The 17,445-nt window shown below is 40.5% G+C and overlaps 3 protein-coding genes across 3 annotated transcripts in view; 1 reads left to right on the top strand and 2 right to left on the bottom strand.

Annotated features, from left to right (window-relative positions):
* Positions 1–8,851, bottom strand: part of GPRASP1 (G protein-coupled receptor associated sorting protein 1) — a 68,061-nt gene extending 59,210 nt beyond the window's left edge. Inside the window, exon 1 of the mRNA XM_043895589.1 lies at positions 8,768–8,851. The gene's annotated coding sequence lies outside the window, so the exon portion shown is untranslated. The remainder of the gene's footprint in view (positions 1–8,767) is intronic.
* Positions 484–9,650, bottom strand: ARMCX5 (armadillo repeat containing X-linked 5). The gene is given in 5 exon segments (XM_043897406.1): positions 484–6,356; positions 6,359–6,517; positions 7,139–7,218; positions 8,768–8,877; positions 9,399–9,650. Coding segments are annotated over 5 exon segments (2,103 nt in total). The 3' UTR covers positions 484–4,854.
* Positions 9,651–10,642: 992 nt separating this feature from the next.
* On the top strand, positions 10,643–11,749 carry TMSB15A (thymosin beta 15A). Its single transcript, XM_043895591.1, is given in 3 exon segments — positions 10,643–10,726; positions 10,728–10,755; positions 11,712–11,749. Coding segments are annotated over 3 exon segments (138 nt in total). The 5' UTR covers positions 10,643–10,654.
* The last annotated feature ends 5,696 nt before the right edge of the window (positions 11,750–17,445 follow it).

The raw sequence follows: 17,445 nt of genomic DNA, 5'->3' as shown, positions 1-17,445 counted from the left end.
AAACCACATCGTGATATTACCTCATTCTTGTTAGAATGGCTATTATCAAAAAGACAAGAAGTAACATGTTGGCAAGGATGTGGAAAAAAAGGAACCCTTATTCACCTGCTGGTGGGAATGTAAACTGGTACAGCCATATGGAAAACAGTTGCTCAAAAAATAAAAAATAGAACTGGCATACCATCAAGCAACCTCACTTCTGAGCATTTAACTGAAGAACACAAAAACACTAATTTTAAAAGATATATGCACCCTATATTCACTGTGGCATTATTTACATTAGCCAAAATGTGGAAACAACCTAGATGTCCATCAACAGATGAATGGAAAAAGAAGATACACACACACACACACACACAGAGATTACTCAGCCTTAAAAAAGAATGAAGTTAACAGAAAACAGCAAAATTCTGTAAAGCAATTATCCTTCAGTAAAAAATAAATTAATTAAAAAAAAGAATGAAATCATGCCATTTGTCACAACATGGGTAAATTTATACTGTATTTTAAAAGCCAAATGCACAAACTATAACTAAAACTCTGTACTAATGGACATGATGTATAGAGATCTAATTTGTGACAATAACATAAAGAGGGAAATTGAGTGGTAAGGAGAGACTTTTACTCTTGAAACTAAGCTGATATCAATTCAAACTTGGGTGTTACGTAATTAAGACATGGTACACTGGGCTTCCCTGGTAGCTTAGGCAGTAAAGAATCCGCCTGAAATGCAGGAGACCCAGGTTCGATCCTTGGGTCGGGAAGATTCCCTGGAGAAGGGAATTGCAATCCACTCTAGTATTCTTGCCTGGAGAATACTGGACATGGGCAGAGGAGCCTGGTGGGCTACGGTCCATAGTGTCCCAAACAGTCAGACATGCCTGAGCGACTAACACACACCCTAGAGAAACTGCCAAATTATTTTGTATGTTGGCTGCAACTTTTTACATTTCCACCAGCAGGTTCAAGGGTTCCAAATTTTTACATCTTTGCCAACACTATTATCCATTTTTTAATGAATTATAGCCATCCAGTGGGTGTGAAATGGTATCACTGTGGTTTTGATTTGCAGCTCTCTAAAGATATTGGGCATATTTTCATGTGTTTATTGGACATTTACATATCTTCTTTGAAAACATGTCTAATCAAATCCTTTGCTATTTTAATTGCTTTTTATTTGTCTTTATTGAGTGGCAAGAGTTCATTATATATTCTGGATGCCAGTTCCATATCATATATATGATTTGCAAATATTTTCTATCCTATGAGTTGTCTTTTTAATTTATCAATGGCATCCTTTGAAGCATGTTGCTAATTTTAAAGCCAAACTGAGTAAGTTTCATGGTTTTGCTCTGAGAAGTGTTTAAGGAAAATACTTCTTATTCATTATATTATTCATCAAATCCTGTTACTGATGTAGTGGAGTCAACACTTAAGTTACTCAAGATATCCATGTCACTGGTTTATTAAATCGTTGTAACTCTTAGGATATTCTGGTAGATTGAACTCTGGGGACAAAGATGCCAGAACAAAACTATTTCAGGGAAGTTTGATTAACCAAAAATGATTTTTTGCTTCAATCACAATAGAAACTTATCTGTATATGCTTTAAGTTATGACTGGTAAAAAAAAAAAAAAAAAAAGCTGATATGTTACAGTCCCTATAATAAAGAGGCTGACTTCATTTTTTTAACTTTGACTACTTGATAGGTTTCAAGCCTCACCCCTCACTCTCCTCTGCTCCACATATGAATAAGTTGATATCTTCCCCCTCTGCCCCACATTTGGGCAAGCTGATCAGAAAGCCAAGGTGCTCCCTCCTTAGGCACTGGCAAAAGTTCAAACCACCTGCAGGAACCCTCACTCTGAACCCATCTCCTAGCTATCATAAAACCCAAAGGTCATCTTCTTGTCCTATTCTCTTAAGCTATTTTCAGACCTGTCTGGGAGCTACCCTGCTCTGCCCAGAAAGCCTCATTATTGAGTAATAACTTTTTACACTGTCTTGGTGTGTATATATGTGTGACATTATCAATATCGGCATCTGAACAAAATCTGGAGTGATAATGTATTTCATATCTGAGGGGTGGCCACAACAGTCCCCGAAAAGAATTTTTTCTGTTCAATGGAGCCATGTTTCTTGCAGAATGAAGAGAGAGAGGGAATTAACTGTGTTGTTCATCTAGGCTATCTTTGGAAATTTTAATATTATATTTCAAAACTTTACTACATATATAATGACATTAATGGATTTATGTAAATCATAAAAGTTCCTACCACTGTTCTTGGTATACCAGAAAAATCACATTACTTTAACAGGAATCTCAAGTGGAAAAGGTACAGTCATTTCCTTTGGTTTTTTATCCACTTGAGATTTATATACCAAGGGATGACAGCCACAGAAGTTTTTGTTTTTCATATCAGACTGGTTTTGACTCAGAAGAAATCATCTGTTATGAAAACTGAAGGATGGGAGTGTGCCTCTTCTCTTAAAGATGTTTGTGCTTGGTCACTGGTTCACTGAGGGATGAACTGTTAGTTGTGGACCAGGATTTCTCGCCTAAGGTGTTTCAGAGAACCTGAAGTCCCCTGTAGGTTGAATGCAGGTCACGTAGTGGCATATAATGCAGACAATGGAAAGATACTGAAGGATATTGTGCCTTGACAGCCTTGCTAGGGAATCTGGTGATATGTGGATGGATTTCCTCTGAAAGTTCCTCTTTTAAAATTAAGGGCACAGCAAAGGGTCAGTAGATGCTAATGATCCAGTTGTGTTGGAGGAAGAGTTCTTGTTTTACTTAATGACAGGGAAGATGAGAAATCTACACTGGTTTTACCCCAAGCCAGCAACATACTGAGATAAGCAGTATCTGTATCAGCTCTGATACTACATGGATTTGCTTGAATTATTTTTCCAGGAAAGGAGATGAAATAAGAGACGAGCAATGGGGTTTTGACTTCAAGTACACCCCAGGAACAATTTGGAAACTGATTCTGCCTTCCATAATTACCACCCAAGAAGAAACCATCAGCTTCTTGCTTTGATACACATACACACCCTACACTCACCCTTCTCTTTAGCTGATGGAAAATTCTACAGCTATCAACTGTTTTAAGTGTGTGCTCCATAGGGCATTTGAGACACAGAACACTTCCAAAGGGTCTGGTCCAACAGTTCTGTGAAGATCCCCAATTTTGAAGGCAGCACCCACAGATGGAATTCCAGGCTATGGGAGTTCTGTGGATTAAAAACAAGTTATAAAGAACTTCAAATATCATCTAAGTTGCAACTGTATGTTGCAAAAAGCTGGCCTGCATTTTTGCACCCTTAATGCACATGTGTGGCTGTCCTTCATTTCAACTCCTAGATATACAGAAGATAGATTCAGATTTGACCTTAATAGAAATTAAAGATAATTGCTAAAACTAGGGGCGTATGACATCTTGTAGAGATTTTTCAGTTTAGGCCTTCTCCTCAAAGACATAAAAAGTAAGGAGAGAGAGAGTTCAATAGAAAGACCAGTATTTCTACACTGCATTTTCCAATACTCAATTTTCCAATGCTGGCAGTTAAGGAAAGAGGATGATAACAGCAAAGGAGATAGGAGGTAGGAGAGGCAAAGGGGACCCCAGATCCCAATCTACACTCTGGCATTCTATGCCACAAACTCTTAACCAGAACCTAGGTTCTGTTAGGTATAAACAGGAGGAGCTGAGGTAGTATAGACAACATGGCTTCAGCTCTGTAAACTGTACAAATAAATAAAATAGTGGGATTAGGGGAATTAATTTCTTCCTAACCACACACTCCTAAAGGACTTTGGTACCCTGTGGCTGTCTCATAGAGCTGAGCTCTAATCAAAAGGGATCAGCACAAACAAGGCACTGTCATCAAGCATAGGTGTAAATCACCAAGTCCGAAGCATTGGTCAGCAAATAAAAGCAAATATGAGAGCAAACAGTCATAAAGATGGGGCAAATGAGATTATCCATGAAGAAATTTCTGTGGTTAGACCTTAGAAAGGCACTCCTCTGAGACCCAGGAATACAGGGGGAGGGAGCCTCAGATGAAGCAGTAAACTCAGTACCCCAAAGATGGGCACCTGGATGTTGAGGACACAATGAGACTGGGTCCTTTTAGAACCACACTACCATGGCTTTGCTAGTTGGGGATGAGAACCAGGAATTTTCTTGAAGGTTAAAAATCTTCCTGATGAGACATCATATGTGAAAGGCTAAGCACAAGTTCTGAGACTCAGACTGGAATGAAAGCATCTGTGTTTCTTTACTCCTAAAGTCTACGTCTTCACCCCTTTTCCCAGATCTGCCCAGATGTCAGCTAGTAGCACAGTCCTGTCTTCTTGTGTACAGAGTGATTATCCTTCTTGAACATGTTGAAACTAAAGGATCTGTCAACATAAACTTGTTGTTTGTACCCCGCTATAGACACAGACTGTGCTCTTTATAATCCTGTTATTGGTGCTTTATCCCTCTGACTAGACTTCAACTGAAGAACTAGGACAATGTTTTCACCAGTTTTAGCATGCAACTTTATTCACATGTAATTGAAGTATTAAATGAATACACTTATGTTAATATAAAGCACAGAAGTATAACTTACTCAGGATGAATAGGTTCATTATCAGGTCATATTGCAAAAATACTAAAAATATCTGAACTTATATGGCACAATGAAAACCAACAAACATTCAAGCTCTCAAGATCATTTGGTATCCATAAAATTAGCTCCTTCAGTCAGCACAGATAGCATAAATACTTAACTTATAAGTTGCATTGGTTTCATATTACAACACCAAAAAAACTGCTAAAGGTTTTCTGAGAACATACAGCTATTCAGAGTTTGAGTATTAATCTTATAACTTTATCTCTCACCTCAGGATCACTGTGCCCTGCTAAGTCTTGTAGTTTCTGACCAAACTCTTTTGCTCCCTGAAATATGGAAATAAGTTCAAATTTTGTGAACTCTTCCTTGCTAAATAGCTTCACCTTCTTTTTAAATTGGAAATTTATATTCTCAAATATTTCAATGATATTAAGAATATTGGCCTTTGACTCATTTTTGTTAAAGGGCACAACCAATGATGACAATACTTTGGCACTGATTAGTTCTCTTGTATTGGCTTGATTTTTAGACAAGTGCAAACACACTTTTAAAACATAAAACTTGGTTTTGACACTTCCCTTGTTTAACAAAGTGAGGAAATCTGGAATGTAATTGACAATTATATGGTGGTACTCAAAGTTTACACTCAGCTGCACTAATAATTTTAGTCCAGACAGTTGTTCAGGGGAGTTCAAAGGATAAAAGATTATGTCTTTACAAATTTGATTTATGTACAACTCTCCTATTTGTGGTTCTCCAGAAAACTCAGAGTTGTCATCCACCATATTTAAAGTTCTAGGGTGTTCTTTAATATTGGGATTATTGACCAAGTTTTCAATCATAACAGTAATACCTACATCATGAATTATATCTTGGGTAAATGGATAAGCAGGACTGACACCCATTATCATTGTAGCTATTTCATGAATGAAAGGATCCCTAGTTAACTTAAGTAGGGCAACAAGTTTATCAAACTCTTTAGGCTCTAAACTAAAAACACGTGATTTGCAGCGACAGGTTTTTGGATTGGGCCCATACTTTTCCCTATACTTAACCTGCATTTTGAGCTCAGCTAAGGTCTGAAAGTAAGGCCCATCATAGGGTGGGATTTTGGTCAGAGGTCGAATCCCTAGAGGAGTTTCAATCAAGGTATCAACCAGAGTCCAATTCCCTCCTGGAGGTAAGGATTGCTCCCCTCCATCTACCGGAACTAGGACAGAAAACCTGGCCCTTGACCATGCTTTTGCTTTTTGCTTTATAGTAAGTTCAGGTTTGGGTGTAGGCTTAGGCTTTTCCTGGATCTTAGCTGGAGGCTTATACACTTGAAATGGGTTGTCTTCTTTAGGCCAGAACCAGGATCCTACACTAGGCTCTTCTCCAGTCCAAAACCAAGAACAGACATTTTCCTCATCCTCATCACCAAACCGAGTTACAGTACCAGCTCTGTCCCCAACCTTCAACTTGATGCTGGCCTCGCTCCTTCTCTGGGACCTGGGCCCAACGTTGTCTTTGGAACCGATATTGGCTTCACTTCCAGCACCAGACTTCACTTTATAATTGGTCACAGCACTGAGCCTGGACATAGACATGGCCTTTGACTTGGTTTGGGACACTACACTAGGTTCTGTCAGGGGGGTTGCCTTGGTCTCAGCCATGACTCTAGTCTTACTCTTAGATTCCATCTTGCTTACTTGCCTTGCCATAGCCATGGCCTCAGCATAGGTCACTGTGTCCTGGCCACTGCTCCATCCCCAGCCTTGGCCTGGGTCACCAGTCCTGTTTTCAGTTCTGCCTCAGCCACTGCCTTGGCTTGGATCTTAGCCTTGGCTTTCGTGTTGGCAGGGCCACGGATGCCAGCTTTCAGGCCAACCCCAGCCCCTCCTCTGCCCTTGCCTCAGCACGGAAGTCAGTCACGATCCAAGTTACAGGCAAGGCCAAGTTATACATCCCCAACCCTGTCTCAGCCTTGACTGAAGGTCTCTCTCAGGTTGGTGTTTTCATACAAAGTCCAGTTGTCACTCAGCCCCCTTTCAAACTACAGGCTCTCAGTGATATAAACAACGTGCAGAGGAAGCTCACTCAGGGAAGGGAAGGATGGCTGTGTGCCTGAGCACAGCCCTGTGGAGGATGGTGGTCTTCAGCCACTCCAAGGCCACCAGATCAGCCACTGAAGTTGGACCTAGGAGTGGAGGAAGGAAATGGGGCTTTGAGTCTTTTTCTAACTTTTTTCCACGTTGATAAGCACAACATGGAACAGAAAAGTATGGAAATTCAGTTCGAAGTGTAGAAGGCAGATAATTAGCAAACTCTTCCTCCATTTCATGTCCCCTACTATTGCAGGTAAAATCAATCTTTTTTCCAGACACAAAACGGGAGTATGGAGAGTAGGAAAGTTGGATGGGAGTGAGAGAGGCTGAAGAATCCCTAGGCTGACTCTTTACCTCTGCTGCACCCAAGCAGATCTCCACTACTTCATCCTACAGGTCTACTGAGGAATTCTCCACACACACAAACCTTCACTGATCTGCAGTAATTTCCTCCTCCTTTCCTTGTTTCCAGTGATGACAAGACTCACAGCAGACCTAAAGGCAGATCTATGGACAAATAAATAGGAGGATATGCAAACTGATCTCTTGGTAGACTGACCTTGGTCCCTGGTCCCTACATTTGTAGTTTGTCTAGTGTTGCCCTCCTTCTGGTCTCTTTCCCCCATTGCCCTGCTTCATTCAGTACCATTCCTCCTCCCTGTTTCCCATTATATTCCTCTTCAGAGACTGCCCTAATATTTCCCTGTTTCCCATCATATTCCTCTTCAGAGACTGCCCTAATATTTCCCTGTTTCAGAACTGGGCTAGGAAAACGAAGTGGAAAGTAACAAAAGCAGGTATTACCCTTCTGTACCCCTAAAGCTTAGGAAGGCTTCCACCTAAATTGGCAGAAGACTAAACAGGTTAGTAAACTGGCAAAACAGAAGAGACAGATAATTCCATAATCTCAATCGCTCTACCCTCACACCAATCTAAGCAGATACAGGGCTTATTTCTCTTCCTCATTATTTCCAAGCTTCAAGTTGCGTTCCCATTTACAAGTCTTCACAACAACTGAGAGGTATGCAAACCAAAAGACAGATCTACACACAAAGACTCATAAGTGCAGAGATAAATATATAAATACAGACACAGAAGACAGTGGAGATTGAGTCCTTGGTAGAGATCAGCACCTAGGACATTGATCCTTTCTAGATACAAGTACCTGACTGCCAAAAATTTCTCTTTCTTTCTCTCCTCCCCCAAGCCCCAAGCTCCTCTGCTCCATTCTCAGTCTGACAATTCCCCTGCAGAGATAACTCAAAAATCGCTGCAAGACTGTGCTGCTGGTAGGAAGGATGGAATGCTCAAACCATTGAAGTTGCTTTGGAAATCAATGAAAAGTATTATTTTCATGTTCTTATGTTTCCTTCTTCTCCCCAAAGCCTATCATTTTCTTCAACACTATAGGAAAAGGGAGGATGGTTTAGAAAACTGGCAGAAAGGAGATGCTGCGTTACCCCTAGCTAGATCCCTACCTGCTCTAGTCCTAGCCACCTACCACACCGAAGCACTGCCCTCTCTACAGAGGTTATGCAAATTTTCTTTTTCTTACTCCTCCTTTTGAGGTTCACTACCCCCTACAGATCATGTTTACAGAAACATGGAGTACCACAAACGTAGAAACAGACCTACACAAATAAACACATGATACACACTCAATGACCCAATGAAAAGACAGTGGGAGAGACCTGGTTATTAATACTCAGCCTAGTAATCAGGACAGGAGACTCTCTTCTAACCCAGGGCCTTGATTATCAAACACTTACAACCTCTTTTCACACCCTCCCTCCCAGGGCTCTGCAGACAACAGCTCTCACCAACAGCAGGAGACCCTCCTCCTCCTATTACTGTAATCCACCATTCCTCCGCTAGAGGCCGCTACTACACGCCTTTCTCTCCCCAAACATGGTGGCGGGGTGCAGTGTCTGGAAGTCAAGCTTGCAAGAGGCAGATCATTCATTTATCATTGTGTGCCACGCAAACGACCCCTGTCCCTCTTTGCCTCTCACCAACCCCGTGCACCCCAGGACCAAGTCACATCGCCCACGTTCACCTCTGACACCCGTATCCACACTCCCAAGCAGTGCCCGCCTCTTCATTGACCTGCTCCGCTTGGATGAGAAGTAGTTTTCTCATTTCCTTGCCTCGAAGGGGTGCAGACACCTACGAGAGAGGGACAGACAGTCAGATGAGCTCAAGGACATGAGACAATGGCGCCGACTGTTTGGAGACCGGCCCGGCACCTGGGACTCAGGACGAGATACCTACTTTATCAGATGAAGGACCGCAATTGGCATACGATTGTCACTTTTTGATATTTCCTTCTTCTTGTCCCCAGGACATCTCAGGGACCCGCTCCTAGTAAATCTTTAACAGCCACCATTTCCTCAGCAGACTTTGTCTCGCCTCATCCCAAAAAACAACACCGACAACCAGAGTGGCTAGAGGGGAGTTGAAGGGGATCCGGCTTTACGGAAGCGGAGTGATACCACGCTTTGCATAGCGCCGCTCCTTCCTCTTCCGGCGAGCCAGGTCCCGCCCACCCTGGTTGTTTAGGCTGCTGGAGTGGGCGGTGGCGCAGTTTGGATATAGAGAAAGCCTCTCTGGTCGGTGAGAAGCCGACTAAACGAAAGGATCTGGTATTAGTTCCTTTCTCTTAGAGAGCTCCCCTACCGTAAACCTACCGTCTTTTCCCCTGAACTGAAATGTGTACGGCTTTCGGGACGTGGAGTCAGTGAATCAGCTCTGACCTGATGAGCCGACAGATACCAAAATATAGTTTTTACACATTCTGCTCTCCGAAGTCCGAGGTCCGCAGCTAGGGGTGGGGTTAGGGGTCTGGGTAAAGGTCGGGAAAGAAGCTCAGGACCGACAGGCTCAAGACTGACACAGGAAGGTAAATTCTCCTCTATTCCGAAACTATGCGTCCTTTCCATGAAAGAAGCCCTTCCATGAAAGTTCAGTTCATTCGCTGAGTCGTGTCCGACTCTTTGCGACGCCATGGACCGCAGCATGCCAGGCCTCCCTGTCCATCACCAGCTCCCGGAATTTACTCAAACTCATGCCTATTGAGTCGGTGATGCCAACCAACCATCTCATCCTCTGTCGTCCCCTTCTCCTTCTGCCTTCAATCATTCCCAGCATCAGGGTCTTTTCAAATGAGTCAGTTCTTTGCATCAGGTGGCCAAAGTATTGGAGTTTCAGCTTTAGCATTAGTCCTTCCAATGAATATTCAGGACTGATTTCCTATAGGATGGATTGGTTGGATCTCCTTGCAGTCCAAGGGACTCTCAAGAGTCTCCTCCAACACCACAGTTCAAAAGCATCAATTCTTCGGCCCTCAGCTTTCTTTATAGTCCAACTCTCACATCCATACATGATCACTGGAAAAACCATAGCTTTGACTAGACAGACCTTTGTTGGCAAAGTAATGTCTCTTAAAAAAAAAAAAAGCAGTACAACTTATGCCACCCTTTATTGTGTGCTGCTCCCTAACCTCAGTAGAAATGCCATATAAAGTGAAGGTGTTCACATAGTGCTATCTCCTGTTACAAATTCATTAGCTGGTTAAGCTCAGTCATTTTTTCTTCTATCTCTATTTGCTCTTGTACTTTTATCACTACCTCCAACTGACCTTGCTTGTGATTTTTCAAAGAGTCAGACATATCAACTCTGGCTTTTAGAACATCTTGATTTCTAGTGCATCCCGATTCAGTGGTTTTTAGTGACTATTGGAAATAGGGTAATGATGTGCAATTCAAAAGCATTTCGATAAAAACATGACTTTCCTAAGATGTGTGCTGTTTTCTTGTTGAAAATCAGAAGGTAAAATCCATATTGATATTAAACTTGAGAATTTGGGGTTGTGATCTATTTGTATGATAATAGTTTTGCCAGATAAGTTAAAAAAAAGTTTTTTTCAATCTTTCTTTAAGCCAAGATGAGTGATAAACCAGACTTGTCTGAAGTGGAGAAGTTTGACAAGTCAAAACTGAAGAAAACTAATACTGAAGGAAAAAAATACTCTCCCCTCAAAGGAAAGTAACTCATGGGGCAATGTGGGGGGGGGGGTGGCTCTAGTGAAGAAAAGCATTGGTGAGCATTCACAGGTTCAGTAAATAAACTCTCCTAGTAAATTTTGCCACAGAGTAAGCAATAATTAAGTAGCCACTGAACTTAATGCAACAAATAGAAATATCAAATAGTTGTCTAAGTACCTGGCTTTTATAAATGGTTTTTACATGATAAACTCAAGAAGTAATGGGGGAATAAAAAGCTATTTTCTTGTTGGAAAATCACTAAAAACCACACTGCAATCAATTTTGGAATATTATACTTAGCACTCAAAAAATCTTAGTTTTGGCACTCACATGGTTATTTGGAATTTTCTGCATCTAACAACTTAGTTCCATGATCTCATTTCTGAAGAACTATGTAAGTTCTGCAGTTTTGGCTTTCTGTACCTGACAATGAGGCAGAGAACAAGTTTAGATATTCGGTTCGCTCAGGGCTCCCAGACTCGAGGGATCAGTTTTGCCTTTGAGATTTACAGCCTGATGGAGAAACTCCAAGCATATTCACAAAACTGGGGGACACTTTTTGTCATGTTGCTGTTATTTGATAGTTTCTAAATTAATCAAAATTGTCTGAAAGGGTATAATTTCCTAACTATATAGTGATAGATAAATCTGAGGAAGATACTTCACTTGCTCCTCAGTCTCAGAGCATTCTATGAAAAAAAAATGGCAACAGCATAAATCAAACTCTAAAATGGATAAAAAGACACAGCTAATGTAGATTCTGATGTTCAGGTGGTTAACAGACACACACACCCAACTGAGGATTTGCAGTTAGTGCCTTAGCATCCTAAATTTAAAGCAGATATGGTAGCCTTCAGTGACTTGGCAAAGAGTGGCAAAGAGCTCTCTTGGAAGAAACTGAACTTCATCTTAGGAACATACTCTTTTAATGATTGTTTGTGTTTGTCTTTTTCCCAGCTATCCAGCAAGAGAAAGAGTATATTCAAGCATCATAAGATGAGGATCTCCTCCCAAACATAAATTTCAACATTGCCTGAATGTCTTGGTTTTAAACTTGTTTTTTGTAAACCTATGTGTTTGTAGAGATTTTAGCTATCTTCTGATGTCTTATCATCCATAATCCCTGGTTAAGAGGTCAGGAGTAGCTAATGTTCCCTTGCTGTGCTGTGCTTAGTTGCTCAGTCGTGTCTGACTCTTTGCCCACCAGGCTTCTCTGTCCATGGGGATTCTCCAGGCAAGAATACTGGAGTGGGTTGCCATGCCCTCCTCCAGGGGATCTTCTCAACCCAGGGATCAAACCCAGGTCTCCCACATTGCAGGTGGTTTCTTTACCATCTGAGTTAGCAGGGAATCCTAATGTTCCTTTACTTTGATTTTTAAACTTTCCATTTCCATCAGCTGGCTGATGGAATAATCTCACCATTGATGATCTTTGTGCATGTAGTCCTTGCCTCCCTAAGGGATAAGCAACTTTTTATACTGGATGTCTTCATTGTTCCATAATCTTCATAAATTGGCAAGCATTTGCAGCTTCTCACAGTTTATTTCACTTCTTACTTAGCAATAAAATAATATATATAATCATTATGTTGAGACTCCTGCGGTGGTCCGTTCTTGGTGGTCTTCTAAGGACTGAAAGTACAAAAGGGTACCCTTCAAGCAAACAAAATGATTGAAGGATGAAGGAAGTCCACTTTAGCAGAATAGTCACATGGAAAAGGCTCTTCTTTGTCCAGGTGAGGTGGTCATGACTTGCTTTTTTCCATAGTTGGAGTCACAGAATTTGAGAACCTTGGAAGAGGAGGTCATGTGGACTAGTATTCTTATCTCGAAGATGAGGAAATGAAAACCTGGTAAATAAGGATTGGGATTTAATATTACTCAGCCATTAAAAAGAATACATTTGAATCAGTTCTAATGAGGTGGATGAAACTGGAGCTTGTTATACAGAGTGAAGTAAGTCAGTGTATATATATGTATATATATATATGTAATAAGTATACTGAAGTAAGTATACTATATATATATAGTCAGTATACTATATATATATATATATATACAATATATATATATATTCCATATATATATATGGAATTTAGAAAGATGGTAATGATAGCTTTATATGCGAGACAGCAAAAGAGACACAGATGTATAGAACAGTCTTTTGGACTCTGTGAGAGAAGGTGAGGGTGGGATGATTTGAGAGAATAGAATTGAAACATGTATTAATTATCATATGTGAAACAGATCGCCAGTCCAGGTTTGATGCATGAGACAGGGTGCTCAGGGCTGGTGCACTGGGATGACCCAGAGGGATGGGATGCGGAGGGAGGTGGGTGGGGGGTTCAGGATGGGGGGGGTTCATGGTTGATTCGTGTCAATGTATTGCAAAACCACTACAATATTGTAAAGTAATTAGCCTCCAATTAAAGTAAATAAATTTAAAAAATAAACTGAATTCTCTTGTTTTCTGAGAGTGTTTTTCAGTTTAATGAGAGGAGATACCCAAGACTGGGGTTGGATAGAGAAGGGGGCAAGAGACACTAACACCCACTTTGCTAAACACATCACATCTGTTGAACATCAGCTCAGAAATCTAATATCTTTTGATGAGCTGCAGCACTGAACCTCTGGTCTATTTCTTGTCTTGAACAGAATCCACTGTCTTATGAACCAATCATTTTTGATGTTCATGGTGAGAACAAGGAGTACATGTAAATGGGAGTGACCCAATCCCTGCCCATATGCAGTATTTTATCACTTTCAGTTTATAAAACCAGTCACTTATAATCCCACCAATTAGAAGCATTAGCATTTGGGTGCATAATCACCCGTACTCTGGTATACTACAGGCATAACTTAGGGATATTGTTAGTTTGGTTCCAGACCACTGCAATAAAGCAAATATTGCAATAGAATGAATCACACAAAGTTTTTGGTTTCCCAGTGCATATGTTATGTTTATGTTTAAGTTATGTTTACACTATATACAATCAACCCTTGAACAATATGAGTTTGAATTGTGAGTCCACTTACACACAGATTTTTTTCAATAAATATGTGGGGAAAATGTTTTAAGATTTGCCATAATTTGAGAAACTCACAAACCACATAACCTAGAAATATAAAAAAAAAATTAATTCACGATGTCTTGAATGCATTAAAATATGTGTAAATATAATGTAGAATATATGTTTTAATCAACTGTTATCAGCAAGGCTTCCAGTCCACAGTAGGCTATTAGTAGTTAAGTTTTGGGGGAGTCAAAAGTTATACATGGATTTTTTACTGTGCAGGAGTTAGTGTCCCTAATTCCTGCATGTTTCAAAGGACAATTATACTGTAGTCTAAGTGTGCAATAGCATTATGTCTAAAAAGCAATGTATATACCTTAAGTAAAAAAAAACACTTTATTGCTAAAAAATGCTAGTCACCATCTGAGCCTTCAGTGAGTCATAATCTTTTTTCTGGTGGAGAGTTTGAAATATTGCAAGAATTACTGTAATGTGGTGCAGGGAAATGAAGTGAACCAATTACCAAGGTGCAACACAGAGATACAAAGTGAGCAAATGCTGTTGGAAAAACATGGAGATAACATACTGTCTTATACAAGGTTGCCACAAACCTTCAATTCACAGAAATAAAAAATAACATCAAAAAACCCAGCACGATAAAGTGAAGCACAATAAAATGAAGTACATCTGTATGTATCTTTTCCTACAAGACATTCAGACCTATTTGAAACATCATGTTATCTTACCACTCCTTTCTTTTTTAATTAATTAATTTGTTTTAATTGGGGGGGCTAATTACAATATCATAGTGGCTTTTGCCATATATCGACACAAATCAGCCACGGGTGTACATGTGTCCCCCATCCTGAACCCCCTCCCACTTCCCTCCCCATCCCATCCCTCAGGGTCGTCCCAGTGCACTGGCCCTGAGTGCCGTGACTCATGCATTGAACCTGGACTGGAGATCTATTTCACATATGGTAATATACATGTTTCAATGCTATTCTTTCAAATCATCCTACCCTCGCCTTCTCCACAGAGTCCAAAAGTCTGTTATTTGTCTCTGTGTCTCTTTTGCTGTCTTGCATATAGGGTCATCATTACCATCTTTCTAAATTCCATATATATGCATTAATATACTGTATTGGCTTACCAGTCCTTCCTAATGGACTATCCTCCAAGGGAACTGGAAGCTGTTTTCTTTGCTAGAGCATAAATTTCCATAAGCAAAACAGTAGATATGACATGATGCAATCATAGGTCTTAGTGTTGCTGGAGGATTTGAGACTTGGAAGAAACCATGTTGGCCACCAAGACCTAACCTCTTGCTTGAAATAGTTATCCTATAGAGTTGTTCAGTCCCTTTTGGCGACCTGCTGCTTATACTATGCCCAAACCTGCCTCCCTGTAGCTTCAATCAAATAGACCTAGGAAAATATGCTGGAGTCTCACACAGCAGGTAATCTCTGCTTCAGTAGTTGAAGATAGATATTGTGTGCCTGCTACTGTACCTCTAAGTCTTCTCCTAATGACATTTCTCAGATCCTTTGGACCGAAGTTGCATGCATGGGGAACAACCCTGGTTGCCAATATGCTCAAATTTGCTCATCAGATCTCTTTGGATCCTAATCCCTTCACACAACACATTACTCTCCTTCTAGTACTGCCACTGGCAAATTTGAGAAAGATACTGTAAATCCATGATAAATTGAGCAAACTCTGCATTTGTGCATTAATCACAAGATTAGGCCCATTTCAAAGGGCTTAAAGAAAAGCATGAGCGTTGTCAGATAAGCTGGTGTTGGACAATAACTCCCATTGTTCAGCTGCATCTGATAACCATTCTTTTCTTTAATGTACTGATTCTACCCTGGGCAGTGTAAGTACTAAATTGAGTGGGAGCAGATGAGAGGTGTGTGGCAGGAGATGAAAAACCTGGAGCTTCTAAGTGAATACTCACACAAATATGAGAAAAATGATTGCCAAAATGGAGTAGTTTTACCCTGCCTTTCTTAAATATATAATATGGGGTACTCTTCTAGTTACTAGATTTACTTGCCTACCGAAGTGTGATAATGTTTTCCCAGTAAGTTCACTATAAGCATTGAGATTTAGGACCTAAATCAATTTATTAATTAGAAAATTGGAGGAATGGTGTCATCCAGATTGCAATATACATCATTCCTGACTTCCTTCCCACTCACAAGAAGACCCACTAGCAATCATCCATAGCCAAGACAGCACTGTGAAAATTCCAGAAGACAGGAATGAGGGATGAGGTTGAAGTCTCCCTTGGACCACAGAGACTGAGAAGCACTGCATATTAGAAAGCCGAGAGGAGCAACTACACTCTGATCACATCGCCTCTCTCTCAAGCTGATAAAGTGCTGCACCAAGAGGGACCTCTTGGACTTACAATTTCTCCACTGTGAAAAATAACAAAAGGTGGATGTCCAGCTTCTCAGTGTTGTACGAAATTTCCCAGGAAGCTCACAGGGGTTGCACCTCACAGGGATCACTGGGAAAATCTGCAGGGCTTGACCATTGGGGGACAGATAGAGATGGAAAAGGGGAGCAGGGCTTTCAAAGATTAGCACTCAGATCTAGGCAGACTGCAATCCTGCTAACAATGGTGACAGAACAGACATCCTGGCCAGTAACTCTGCCCATCTGCAGAGCTAAGCTGGTGGCCACATCTAGCAAGGTACTTTAGTTGGCATTTCTGCCTGACTTGGGTCCTCAGCCAATGAGCCACATGGGCTGTGGAACCCTTTCTATGGGCAGAGAAACAAATTCACAGCCTTACCCAACTGCTGAGTATAACCTCTAGTCCTACCTGACCAGAAAGCATGGCCAGAGAACCCAGCCAGCAATGGAGCCCATCTTATAGCCTGTCTTACAGCCCTGCTTGGACACAGAGTCAAGTATGGGTCAACACACAAAAATAAATACATGATACACCACAATAACAAAACGAAGGATAAAAATCACATGATCATCTCAATAGATGCATAAAAACATTAAAAAATTCAAATCTTTTTCAAAATAAAAACTCTCAACAAATTAGGTATAGAACAAATGTAACTCAACATAATAAAGACCATATTTAACAAGCCTACAGCCAACATCATACTCAACGGTGTAAAGCTGAAAGCTTTTCCTATAAGATAAGGAACAAGACAGGATGCACACTCTCATCATTGTACTGGAAGCTTTAGATAATGCAGAAGACAAGGAAAAAATAGTAGGCATACAGATTGGGAAAAAGACATAAAACTATCTTTGGTTCATACATGATAATAATATATGTACAAAATCTGAAAGAATCAACAAACTCCTAAACAAGTGATTATAGTAAGACTGCAGGATATAAATACATATGAGTCAACTGCTTTTCTATATATCCCAGTGGGGTAGCAAAGAGTCAGACGTGACTGAACAACAACCTTGGAAGACAGTTTCTTCTAAACTAAACCTACTTATGCCATATCATCCAGTAAACATATGCCTTGGTATTTACCCGAAGAAATTGAAAAGAATATTACACACAAAACTCTGAACATGAATGTTTATAGCAGATTTATTCATAATTGCCATAACTTGGAAACAACCATGACGGCATTCAGTTGGTGAAAGGATAAATACACTTTGGTATATCTAGACAATGGAATCTTATT

This window comes from Cervus elaphus, chromosome X, assembly GCF_910594005.1.
Source record: "Cervus elaphus chromosome X, mCerEla1.1, whole genome shotgun sequence".
NCBI classification, from domain to species: Eukaryota; Metazoa; Chordata; class Mammalia; order Artiodactyla; family Cervidae; genus Cervus; species Cervus elaphus.
The sequence above is the reverse complement of the archived record's forward strand: the minus strand, read 5'-3'. Positions and strand labels throughout refer to the sequence as shown.